This window comes from Carettochelys insculpta, chromosome 6 (assembly GCF_033958435.1).
Source record: "Carettochelys insculpta isolate YL-2023 chromosome 6, ASM3395843v1, whole genome shotgun sequence".
Classification (NCBI taxonomy): domain Eukaryota; kingdom Metazoa; phylum Chordata; order Testudines; family Carettochelyidae; genus Carettochelys; species Carettochelys insculpta.
In genome coordinates, this window is record NC_134142.1 from 57,920,511 (window position 1) to 57,934,369 (window position 13,859).

The 13,859-nt window shown below is 40.3% G+C and overlaps 1 protein-coding gene across 1 annotated transcript in view; it reads left to right on the forward strand.

Moving 5' to 3' along the window:
• RYR3 (ryanodine receptor 3) overlaps window positions 1–13,859 on the forward strand; it is a 572,218-nt gene that overhangs the window by 159,579 nt on the left and 398,780 nt on the right. The window contains exons 5-6 of the mRNA XM_074996957.1: window positions 9,198–9,272; window positions 12,785–12,863. Coding sequence (XP_074853058.1) covers window positions 9,198–9,272; window positions 12,785–12,863 — 154 coding nt within the window. The remainder of the gene's footprint in view (window positions 1–9,197; window positions 9,273–12,784; window positions 12,864–13,859) is intronic.

Below are 13,859 nucleotides of genomic sequence, written 5' to 3' on the forward strand. Positions count from 1 at the left end.
AGAACTTGTGCACAAGTGTAATGTCACAAAAAAAATCATAAAGACTGAATTTGTTTTTCATTTAATGACTGTTCTATATTTTCTACCATAATTGGAATTCTGACTTGTGAAACCTTCTGCTTCCTGAGCCAGGGCTGGGAGGATCTTTCTCTTTTGTCAGTGTGGAGCCACTTTTCTTATGAATTGTTTATCCAGCTTCAAGCAGCTATGCTTAGTTTTTATATCTATATAAACACTGCAGCCATCCCTGACGTGCCAGGCTCTGCTCAGGGAAGCTAGAGCTGCTCCACCTCTTTTCCCATCTTACAGGGCCACTCTGTGCATCTGGGAGCCTGATCTAACTGGGGCTGGCTCTGTACTCACAATCATATTACCTGTAAGCTGAGCACTTGGGCAGCCACTTGGAAGGGACTTAAATGCTGCCCAGCTGACTAGCAGAGTGCCCACAGGTGGCAGCATTTGTTTCTACTGGTGGTGCGGATCTGCACATGTCTCAGTGCATATAACAAAATTTATTCCACATATGGATGGGAAAAAATACAGGGAACACTGCTCTCAATACTCTCTTCTCCATCTTAAAATTAAACGAGTACAATAATTCGGAATCTAGCAAGGAAAATGCCTTACAGGAAAAGGAGGTTCTTGGGAGCAGGTTTCCAGTGAAGCTGAGGGATGTCAGTACGGCACTGCTGGTGCTAGCTGAGATTTAAAAAAGAAAAAAAAAGCTGTCCCTCTGTTTCCAACCAGACTGCACATGCTCCCAGCCACACCGTTGGAGGTAATTACTCAGACTTGCCTTGAGCTACTTGGGACAGAAGACTGCCACAGAACCTAGCTTTCCAGAATTTTCTTTCTTCAGTTGTCTGAAGTGATTTTCTGGAGGTGCTTTGAGGTTCAGGTTAATTAGCAGAGTAGCAAATGCCCTTGGGTGAGATTCATCCCAAACAGTGTCAGTAGTCAGATTCTGTCTCACTAAGACAGTGGTTCTCAGCTAGGTATTGTGGGGCCGCTGGTGTCCTGTGGGAAGATTTCTGGGTATGTGCCAAGTAGGACCAGTGTTAGACTTGCAGGGGACCAGGGCAGAAAGCCTAAACCCTGCCATACAAGACTAAAGCCCAGGGCTGTGAACCCCACTGTCCAGGCTGAAGCGGAAGCCTGGGTAACTTCGCTTTGTGGGGAGCATGGGGCCTTGGGTAATTGCCCTGCTTCTATCCCTTTCCGCGCTCCCTGGATTTTATATACGGAAAACCCAGTTGTCATGTGACAGGAAAGCTGTGGAGCAAGTTAGGGTGTGAGTGGGGGAATCTATGAAAGAAAAAGTTTGAGGACCTCTACTCTAAATGTATAGTTCTCCTTCCCTATCCCATGCTCTGGAGATTTCTCCAGTTTTCAATGTGCTAAGTCCCCTCCTTCACCTCATCTCATCATAGGACTGGAAGAATGCTTGAGAGGAGGTCTTGTAAACCTGTTTCCTGTGTTCAAGGCAGGATAAGTTGGTATCTAGAATATACAATGGAGACCACCTGTATATCTCCCTGCTTACTGCTGTTTATCATTTACATTGCTGCCAAAATGTGGAACCGCTCTGCTTTACGTCCTTATGTTTCCCACATGTATATCCTTACATTCTCCAACCTCACACTTGCCTAATTCATATTTTGGGCCAGCACAGACCTGAAGCAAGTGGAAGTGTCTCTCTGATGCATCTCCGTCAGCCCCCTCAGTTGGAAACAATGAGTTCTAAACATATTGCTAATGCTAGCCTAATTAGTAGAGTTTGTGAATGTGAGCAATGCCACAGCAGCATGACCTTGAGTGTAAAATTGGATATTATAAAGCACAGTAAAAAAAGGTGAATGTTCTGTTGATATTGTTCACCATCTTAGGCTGCCACCAAGGACCACGCATCATAGTATCAAGAATGCTGAGGACACAGTGAGCAAAGCATGCTTCAAAGCATTCCTCTGTAAAGCTTATGCAGCCGAGAAGTGCTAAAATGGGGGGAAAAATGGAATGAATGTTGGCTATGTATGACTGGAGGATCTTCATAGAAACAATATCTAGATCAGCCTAGCCCTCATTGAAGAGAAGGCCGTCATCTTGCATGAGGACATAAAAACTGATGAAGAAGAGGCTTCTGGGGAAACTTTCACTGCAAGCCAAGTATGGTTTGACTGACTCCAGAAAAGTACAGATTTAAAAATGTGCAAGTGTGGGGAGAGGCAGCCAGTGCTGATATGGAGGTAGCTGAAGTGCTTTCTGAAACACTTAAGAAGGTGATTGATGAAGGCACCTACAACTTTTGCAAAGTTTTACTACAAATGAGACAGGTCTGTATTGGAAATGGATGCCACCTATTTCTATTAATGAAAAAAGTGCTCCTGCCTTCAAGGGCTCTAAAGATTGCCTAACTTTGCTGGTAGGGGGCAATGCTAAAGGCGACAAGAAGAAGTTCAAGCCATTGCTTGTCTATCAAAGTGAAAACCCATGAGCTATGAAAAACTATGTGAAATCTCAGCTTCCTGTCAGACAGAAATCACACAGAAAGGCCTGAATTACAAGACAAATTTTCCATGACTGTTTTTTGGATTGCTTTGTCCCTGAAATGATAGCGTTGCCAGGAACAAAATGACATTTAAGATTTTTCTGTTTTTGGATAATGTTAGTGCTTACAACATGGATTATGATTATGGATTATGTCCAAACATTAAAGTTCTTTTTGTGCCACGTCTGACAACATCAATCATACAGCCAATTGAACAAAGGGCTATTGCCATCTTCAAGGAGTATTATTTGCAGAATATATTTTGAGTGTCCATCTGGGAAACTAGTGGGGAGGGAAGAGGCACAGTCCAGGAATTTTGGAATAAGTCAACATTATGGATACTGTGGTGATGATTGGTGCCATATGGGAAGAAATCTCAGTTCGCATGATGAACATTGTCTGGGGGACAAAAAAATCCTAAGGAAGCATAAGAGTCCATAGGGTTTGAAGAAAACCCCAGTTACTCTGAAAGAGTGCAACTAGCCTTTGACCAAGTCGAAGAGAATGATGTGGAAGCGCTCTTGGAATAGTATTCTATAACTCTCACTAATGAGAATCTTGCTCAATTAGACAAACAAACATTCCACGAAGAAAGTATGGATGAAGATGTGGGCTCTCAAAAAACTGTAGTCAGGAAGAGAACTACGAAGGTCACTTTGTGTCCCATCAGTAAGCCTGTGGACTTCATGCTCTGCTGGTTGGACTTATAGCAGTGACAGCATCATATGTTGTACTTTGGAGTTTTTTACACATTCTCCCTTCCTGAGCATTGCATCCCACCCTCATCCATGTAAATTCTCCCCTCCCTGGGTTGGCTCACAACCATGTGTGCCAACCTCAAAGACGACTTCAAGGTGGACACTCCAAAACAGCAGGGCAGGCACCCTAAATTAGTGGTATATCCTCTCATTAGCTTTCACCAATCCAGTAACAAAAACGAGTTCCTAGATCAGGGTGGGCAAAATATGGCCTGCAAGCTGGATCAGGCTTGCCAACCCTTTTAATACGGCCTACAGCTGGCCCCTAAGGGGGACGGGGAGAGATTCAACCAATGGGAGCTGAGAGATTTTATTGGAGACAGACCACAAAATATCTCAACTTCCACTGGCTGGTTTCCAGTGGAAAAGCTGAGAGATTTTGCTCGGAGTGGAGCCAGTGCCCACCCCCACCCCAGCAAGATACATGAAATAACTAGTGGGCCAGTGCATCAGAGTACTACTGGCCAGGAGCTGCTCAGGTAATCACCTCCTGGCCCCAGCCTGCCTCTGGATCCACGCCCCAACTCTTTCCCAGACCCTGCACCCAGTCCCACATCCTTCCCCAATATCAGAATCATCATCTTCACCCATAACACCTTCTGGACCCTGCATTCTAGTAACCTGCCCCAGGTCATAAACCCCGCTTTCAACCAAATTCCCTCTCAGAACCCACACTCTACCTGCACCCCAGTCCCCTACCCCAAGCTCCAGGCTTCACCCAATACTTCACACCCTTGAAAGATACATGCAGCATTTCACCACTTAACAAGATCTTGGAGTGCCTCCCCCTATCAAAAAATATTGCTCACTCATACCCTAGATCATTGTACGAGTCTTCCCATGGCATCACAGACAATACCCTTAGGCTCTTAAATTTATCTTGCAATCCAGCCAAGCTGGACATAGTGATAAATAGTCACTCGTACCAAAAATAACATGATATTCAGGTTGCTTCCAGTCCCAGGAGACCAAATCAATTTGTAGCTTAGCTCTTTACAATGTCTGTAGTCAATCCTGTAGCAAACTAATAACAGGCTTACTAATTTGGAAAAATAAAAGGATTATTTACAGTTTGAAGCAGCAACACATGCAAAAGAGACTTCACTCTTATTCTAAAAGGCGACAGCTGTACTCGGTCAGAACTGAATATCTTTTAGGGCTTAACTAAGGTAGACTCTAGGGATTTCTTGTTGTTTTTGTTGCTTAGTTCCAGCTCTTGGAAGAATCCAAACAGGAAACAGATGAAAATGTTCTTGTGAACCTGTTTTGTTTTTTTCATTTAGGCTTTAACTATGCTGCCCAGTTTTCTCACCAAAAAACACCTTTTGGCAACAAAATGGTTTGTATGGACTGTAGTATGGCTTTTGTCAGGGAAAATGCACGAGTTTGGCAACAAAATACTTCCATCCTTAAAAGGGATTTTTTTTTTGTTTTCTCTTCCCTTTGTTATCAACAAAGATCTGGTGTAGATAGCGTGCCTTTTTCAATTGCTTATTTGGTCTCCTGAAAATTTCCCACAATGCCAATCCTGACTGCTTCACTCAGTAGTTTGAACTCAGCTGTCCTGCACCCAGGTAAATAGCAAACTGCCCTTCACCCTGGGAAGCACCCCCAGAATTTTAAATTTCATTTCCAGCTTGTTGGCTTAGCAGGGTGAGTTCTCAACGCATCTTCCCAGGTGACCAGAGCTGGCTACTGCACCAAATACTCTCTTACTTGGAGCACTGCACAGCTGTTAGATCTGATCGGTGTATAGGGAGAGGAGTCTAGCTGCATTTAACTCCTCAAAGGAACAGGGATACCTCTCGGCAAATTTCTAGGGGCTTGTGCAAAAAGGTTTGATCAGGACACACTGCAATGGAGATCTAGAGGTAAAGGAGCTGAGGCAGATGTAGCATAAGATGAGAGAGGCAAACCATCACTGCACCTAGGACCTGCTTTTTCTATATCAAGCTGGTCTCTGTACGTGGGAGTGACTACCAAGATCCTCAGGGATACTTTGGAGTGTATGGAGGTGGTGGAAAGAGGACCTAGCCTGGAGGAAGAAATCACTGATGAAGAGGTGGAGATGGAAAAGGCTATGAAGATCCTGGTGTGGTCACCTGGTGAGGCAGGCAGCCAAGAACCATTCTCCTTTCCTAAGGTGCTTAGCCCGGTTTCAGTAGTTGCCGTCCAGGAAGCAGAAGATGAGGTGCAGGGTAAGCGGCTGAGGCTTGAGTAATGTGGAGGTGGGTTTAGGATGTAGAAAAGTGAGAGGCTGGCTACATAAAATTTCTATGCAGCTGTAATAGAACTTTAAGCATCTTTCTTCAGCTCATAAAGTGGTTTGGCATAAACTTCAAAATGTCACGTACCTGGACTAATAATTAGTAATAACAGCAAAGTAATTGCGTGGACAGCTGTAACATTTTTCTTTAGATCATCAAGCACGTCATGTAAAAATGTCATGCCAATGAGCTGTGGCAGTTACTCCAGCCTAAGATGGCCAGCTGGATTTGTGCTTTGGCAACCAAAATGCAAAAAAAAGAAAAAAAATAGTGTTTGTTTTTGTTTTTTTCCCCTAAATAGTATCTTGCTCCAGTCAATAGTTATTATACATGTTTTTAAAACTAACTTTGCTGTACTTCTGCAAGACTATAAAATCCTTGGGTGATTTGTTTTTTTGAAAAGCACTTATCTTTTCATTAGTTGAGAGAGGTTTCTTGTTTTATGCTGACATCAGCAGACTGTAGGCTGTGTTTATTACATGCCTCTGCAGTGGTAAATAATTGCCTAAGGTAACTGCTAAACTTTTTTGTGAGTGACCATTATACTGTAACAGTTTCTGGAGCATGGACCAGTATAATTTAAACTGATTGCAAGATGTTCATTCTTCCATTTCAAAATTAATTTTTGAGGTACAGAGATGAAAAGAACTGCATATTTTTAAAAAAAACTCAGATGTGATTTGTATATTTTTTTTTTATTCATTGACCGTTTTAAAAAAAATCCTTCATTTCCACATCAATGGAAAAATTAAAAATATACAAACAATAAAGAGAAGCCCTTTTTCGCTTCTACTTGAGACATGTTAGTAGAGGAAGAATATTAGAACTGTATTCAGCCTTATTTCTGTTGCAACAAAGGAATCATCTCCAGCTTCTTTGCATTTGGCATTCTAATATGTGTCTGAGCAAACATGATTTTCCCTCAGAACCATCCTCACGCATATGCAGAATAAGCAGCTCCATAAGGGACCAGAAGATTTGGGTCAGGACTAGCTCTCAATGTCCACCTACCGGCCTCTTGCTATCCCTTTTCTGTGGCCCTGCTTCCTCCAGAGAGGATCTAGTTACCTTAGAAGTGAAAAGACCTGTCAGACCTATTAGAAGAACTTGTGAAAATGTCATTCACATGGCAATTAAGCCATTTAACAAGCATTTGCTAACCTGTCAGCTTCTGAATTTACTGTTGTAGTCTATAAGACCTTAGTTCAAAGTGTGTTTTAAAAATATTTCATTGTCACATTGCTGAAGATTAAAAAAATCACATCTGTAAAAAATCCATGGTTGTCCACCAGCTGCTGTTGAACATTGGTGCACCAGTTTGATAGTACTGCCTAGGGCCCTCTAAAGGATAGCTCTGTTTCCTCTTCAGTCTTTTAAATCAACATTAGGTAACTTGAGTGCCCAGCTACAAAATCCCAAGGAGTTTCTTTAACTCGGCATCTTTAGAGGTATATTTTTTTTTACATATGAAATGTAAAACTTAAAGGACTAATCCATGAACTTGCTAATGCATTTAGGGTCAAATTTTGCTTATGGATACTATTTTAGTCCATGGAAACACTACACTCTGGTTTGCCAACCTCATCTACACATGTCCAATGGTAAAATTTGGCTGTAAGAGAATTCACTTTTGAAAAATATAAACCAGATAGAAGCCTTGTTCTATAATTATATTTTTAAGGACCTCCTTGTTTGCATGAACAAGCTGAGCAGTAGTCTTTAAAATCTAAGTGTTAAATGGAAAATCTGCCCTTGTGGGATGTTCAACCTCACAACATAAGCTTTTACCAACTACAAGCGCCTTCTCTAGACATATGCTTTGACACTGTGCCTCCATATTATGGGCACATGCTTTTGTATATGAATATATAAAACTTGAATATGCCTTATGCAAAACAGGTTGAGTAACCTATCAGTCTATGATCCCCTGAATGTGTTATTCTATCTGTGTGCATGTACCATTCTTGCACGTGAAGTGAGAAATATTGAGTGTAAACCTGTTTATTAATCTAGAATTTCTAGTGAAAGCCATTAATGGTACTTAAAGTACTTAACTGCCCAGTGCTCAAGGCAATGATCTGTAAGCCCAAACCGTGGCTCTCTTGGTGCATTAGATTTAGCTTGTGCATTTTTTTTAATTAGTAACCTGTTTTGATAAATCATTTGTTACCTGGGGCAGGGGGAGGGGAGGGGAGGGGAAAAACCTGTGCGTATATCTTGCATTGATAAAGAGAGCAAACTCTGTGAGCTTCTTTGTGCAAAATTACTGCAGAGTAAGGTGAATTTATTTGGGGGTTTGGTCCTCTTGGAAGGCTGTAGCTGAGCCTTCCCAGGATTGCTATCAGCATCTGTGTTGTTCTGGTGTGGGGGTGTTAGTCCATCTCTGTGCCTTTGCTGTTGGAGACCAGAGTTTCTGGCCCAGCAGGCCAGGCTCGTGTGGCACCTCAGAAGGCAGGTGGTCAGGTTCTGTGGTATGATCAGCACCCTGGGTGACATTCTCAGGGGAACCTCCCTGATCCAGCCTGTCACATATGTAACAGCATTAAATAGGTAAAATTCTGCTTTTTATACTTCAGTTGGAAATACCAGAATTCATTAAGAATTAGTCCTGACTCTTTGGACATATTTTGATTTACTCAATAAAATATATATTAAATGTCGTGGTGCATGCATATGGAAGAAAGCAGACAGAGAAAAACTGGTTTGGTGGTCCTGTAAAGCTGCTTGTTGTTGTTAGTTATATTTTATTGTCAAGCTGGTTTAGTTATACTATTGTATTTTCATTGTTGCCGACTCTTATAATGTTTTGTGCCTTTCTTAAAAGCCCCAGATACTAAAATTTTGGCTTGTGTTAAAAAAAAAAATTCTTTGAGACCTCCTTGTGGAGAAAAGCTTGAAAAGGAGTACAGTAAATATTGCAATTCCAGGAGGGAAATATAAAGAATCCAAAATCTATTTTAAAAATCTCGTTGTTTTTAAGCCAATGTGATAATTTTAGGGGAGTCTGACTCAGGATTTTTGAAAGGTTGGAGATGACAATTCTGCATGTTTCGACCATCCTGAAATTATGTTTAGTTGATATTAAATGACCCCATCATACATTATTATTTGTGATAAATATTTAACTTTGACTACTGTTAGCAAACGTTTGTCCTTATTAGCAGCTTGTGGGCTCACTGAACATTAATTATTTAGTATGTGGGAACATAAGAAAATGAGCATGTCTAAAATATTTGTGCAGATAATAATTTTAAAGAATTGAATTACATTTTTTTTATTCTGAATGCTTCTGAAAAGTTTATAAGAAAGGTAAGAAATGGCTTTTTCTTTCACTTCATTTCAGAACATATTCACAGCAAATGCCTTGATTTTTGGCTTTACTTACTAAAATGATAATTAGGTTACAATAATCTGGCAAATATATTATTTTTTCCTCAATGAAAATAGTTACTGCTGTAACTACTTTTTTATTGTGAATGCACAAACTTTAGTAGCATAGCTGCACTTCTATAGATAATCCAGTTTGAGTTCCTGGGTGCAATACTTAAATTATTTCTGACATCAGATGAATGGAAACGGTCGCACTCCCTGCATTTCCACTGATTGTTAACTTTTTCAATTTTATAGGCAGCTCAAGGAGGTGGTCACAGAACCCTGCTGTATGGCCATGCTATACTACTTCGGCATTCATTCAGTAGAATGGTAAGTGATTGCTAACTTCCATAACTGGGGCTTTGTCTAGACTGCAAGCTTCTGTCGACAGAAGTTTTGTCAACAGAGCACACATCCAGAATGCAGATCTTGTGGAAGAGATCTGCCAGTCAGGAGCATTCTTTTGACATCCCTGTACACATCATTCCATGAGGAAAAAGGGATGTCTCAAGAGAGTGGGTTTTCCAACATTTGGCCCTATGTGGATGGGCCAAAGATGTTAACAATCCGAAGGAAATGTGAGGGGCATAGGCTCACCCTTTGTGATTAAAAATGTGTGGAAAGAATGATGATCTGCCTTAAAATACAAAAAAACACCACAAGTTAAGATGCATGGTGCAAGATGTGCAGCATACCATCCAGGCATAGGAAAAAATGGTTACAATAGTCAGAAGTAGGTATAGCTGGGAAAAGCCATTCAAGAGGCAAAAGGAATGGGCAGCTTGTCAAAGCTGTGCAGCAGTATACTGCTACATTCAGGTTAGCATTGGGGATATGAAGGTGGCCCTAAGTAACAGTAAATTATTTGAGATTATTGAAGTCTGAGATGTATTTGCAAACCTCCATTTTTTGCAGATGGGATTGTATGCCTACCAGTTCATTCAAATGTTGCATGCAAATGGGTGCCAATAGCAAACTGCTGCTGTTAGGAATGGCAGTTAGCATATGCCATATCTGTACAGCATTATGTCATTTATCTTGGATATTTCATGTAGTAGGTTCCCCCACCCAACTTCCTCACCATTTCCACATCTACTGTATGTGATTCACTGTCTCATATTGTGGCACTTAGACCACTTAGAGTGTGAGAGAGACTGTCTCTTAGCTGAGGGGCAGCAGGCTTTTAGCTCACTCGGTGTAGAGAAGTATTATGGCAAATGTAAGACCAGGAAGTGTATAAAATGATTAGGAATATTAATAGGAAGTGGCAGCTGAAGCAGATAGCAATCAAAGACCAGAACGAAGAGGTGCTCATGATCAAGGATAAGATCAGTGCAACATCTCGTCCGTCGATATACAATCTATACAAAGCACAGCTGGACCCAAGTGTCTCAGGGACTGACTGAAGAACTAAAAGAGTTATCTCCACTGAGCTTCCAGAGCAAGACCGATATTTTGAAGGAGGGAGTAGAAAAAGTAGTGAAATGACTAAAGAACAAAAAGAGCCCTGGAAATAAGATCACGGGAGAGATGATTGAATATGGAAGAGAAAGTATGATTCAAGAAATAGATGACTATGTAATATAGCATGGAAAGAAGGGAAGACACCTAAGCAATGGACATGATTTGTGCTAGTGCCAATACACAAGAAAGGAAGTGCATTGGAGTGCAAGAACTACAGAATGATTGCCCTAATGAGCCATGTAGGCAAGGTGCTGATGATGATACTGGCAGAGAGAGTAAGATCACAGAGAGAAGAACATCTAGCGGATGAGCAAGTGGGATTCAGGAAAGATAGAAGTACCATACAGCAGATATTGGCACTAAGATTGATAGTGGAGAAAGCCTGATGGAAGAACAAGACCATCTACACTTGCTTTGTTGATTTTCAAAAAGGCATTTGACAGTATAGATTAGAAAGTGACTTGGACGGTGTTGGACTCATATGGAGTGGATAGCAGACTGATATGGTTGAAGGATATCAATGACAATGCAGAGGAAGTGGTGAGAATATGCAGAGAGATTGGAAGTTGGTTCAGAAAGAATAGAGGTACAAGACAAGGAGATCCAATATTGCTGAGTATGTTCATCATGCATTAAAGAGAGAAATAGGCAACATCAGGAAACAGATAGAAGGGATGTCCATGCATGGGATAAGAATTAACGACTTGAGTTTCATGGATGATAGAGTTATCATTGAGGAAGATGAGGAGAAGCTAGTGAAAATGGTGCAGGCTCTAAATGAGGAAGGGAAGCAGTATGGACTGATTATGAACATTGATAAAACAAAAACAATGGTATTTGGAGGTAAGGAAATGGGAAGGAAGATCTGTGCAGATGGGATTGAAATAGAGAACGTAGAGAAGTTCAGGTATCTGGGGAGCAACATAGTATATGATCTAGACTATAAGCAGGAAATAGCAACTAGAATAGTGAAAGCAAGAGCAGGTTTGAAGGCATTTGGATAGGATCTGGAAGAGCAAAGAAATTAGTTTAGGAATGAAGCTGAGCATCTTGAAAATGTGTGTATTCAGCAGCATGTTGTATGGATCTGAGACATGGGTGATGATGAAAGATTCAAAGAGAAGAATATTGGCATTTGAGAGGAGGAGTTTGAAAGATCCTGAGAGTAGGATGGATGCAGAAGTTCACCAATGAGGACTTATATGGAAAGATACAGCCAAAATAGAGCCTGCTGCACAAGGTTATACAACAGAAGTTATAGCTATTTGGGTATATTTGTAGAATGAATGATGCATGAAAACTCAAGACCCTTCTATTTGGCATAATGGACAGTTTGAATAGGTGAGGCAGACCCCACAGAGAATGGGTAGATGATATAGCAGACTGATGCGGAACTAGTCTACAGAAACTAAACCACTCTGCACTGGACAGAGAAAAATAGAAGGAAATAGTAAGAGGGGAATCAGACACCAACGGAAGCTGAGCCCTTGATTGTTGATTATAATGAATATATGTGTAACCCCAGAGGCACTGAGACCATGCACTAGGGAGAGTGAAGTCTCTGCTCTACAGTCTTGGCTGAGAGCCAGCTGGTCTTTATGTGGAAAAGCACAGGGATTTAGTCCCTATGGTCACAGGTTCAATCCCTTCTGTTGACAACCTTGATCTGTCAGTGTTACATATGCTCATACACATATAATCTTTAGGTCCCAGCCTTGGTTCCACCTTTCAGCAGCTACTCACTCACGTATACTTTTTGAGATTTTGAGGCATCTTTTATTTATTTTGTTTGTAGTGTCATTTGTTAAGGTGTTTTACCAATTAGGAAGCTTCAGCTTTTTTTTCCTCTCTGGCTCACATTGTTTTATTGGAGGAGAGAGACTCCCACACAAGTTTGTATACAATGGTGGACAGTAATGTACAGAAAGAAAAAGAGGTGTGTTTAAAGTATCTTCCCCTGGTGGCAGAATTCCCAGCAACAGCTTTTGAGTTCTGTCTATTTTAACTTCCTGCTCTAAGGATCAATTTTGAAAGGTCCCATCATCTCAGCATATGTCATTGCATAAAGGGAAGAGACACTGTTGCTTTCAGGTCTGTCTGATATGTCTTCCTCAGGGCAGTGCTGTCATTGGACACCTGCTTGTGCTTGTCTTAAAATCGCTGCTATCCTACCTTTATCCTTAGAAGGAGGAGCGTTATCTGACACAGAGAAATTCCTGCAAAATGCTAGTTTTGAACTCTCCTCGCAGTCACTAGGGTATTTTTAATTTAGAGTAAGCTTGGCATTTTTGAATCTGTGACTATCAGCAATTAGAGGAGTATGCCTCAAATGATTCTGTTGATTTTGGTATTTTTAATTATTTCAACATGTTTTGCAGTATTTAACATGTTTGTCAACATCAAGATCGCAGACAGATAAACTGGCATTTGATGTGGGGTTACGAGAAAATGCAGCAGGTAGGCCATTATTCTCAGTTACTTTGTGAGAAAAATTTGCCAGTTGTACTTGTCCTACGAGTGCATTGAAGATAGTGTTAGCATTACAAATGTGTAAACCTGCCATTATTTATTCATTAAGAAACAATAAGACTGACTTTCAGTGGGGTGAGCACCTTTGAGGGGAAGATAAAATAAACAGTATGTTATGACCAGTGGTTAATAAATCATAAATTGAAAAACATTTACAAATATTGACAAAGTACTAATTTCTATTATTGATATTGTTATTAATAATAGTGTCAATAGGTTTTAAGGACTTATTTTCTAATTCCATGTTAGCTCATTAAATGTTCACTAATTTTTTTATTTTAGGATGAAATTATTAGCTCATCCTTCAGAAAATATTACAATAATATTACTATAGTAAACAAAAACAGGTAAAAATTATAAAAATCTCATAATTAAAAAAACCTAAAAAAGTGCAGGGTGTCATAGTGTGCCTAGTAGCCCTTTGCCATACAATACTATTAAATCACCACCACCATAAAACAGGAAAGAGAAACAAATCTTGGATTTAAAAATAAAGATCGAAAGGTTTTACGCTTTGAACAACTTTGAGCTTTCACATTAAAAGCCATAAACATACAAATAACCTATTTGGCCTCGAATATTTATAATAAAAACTAACCTGACTAATCACATAAAGATTTGCATCATCTTCATTTGAGTTAGTTTCTTTGTCTAAATTCTGTTAATTAGAAGATTTTGCCATTGCATTTTTTCTGACTTTCACCTTGATGAGAATCAACATTGAAACTTGACAGCTCAATTTCTAGTGTACAGGAAGTAGTTCCAATAACCGTGATAGAGAAAAAAAAACCCTAGCCCCGACTTTCTGAAGTCACTTCCAAGGTCTCTAATGCCAAAGAGAAAATATGAATCTCATATTTTAAAAGAAATAAAAAGCAGATCCACAACAGCTGCCAGCCATACAACTAGAGACCAGGCCTATCT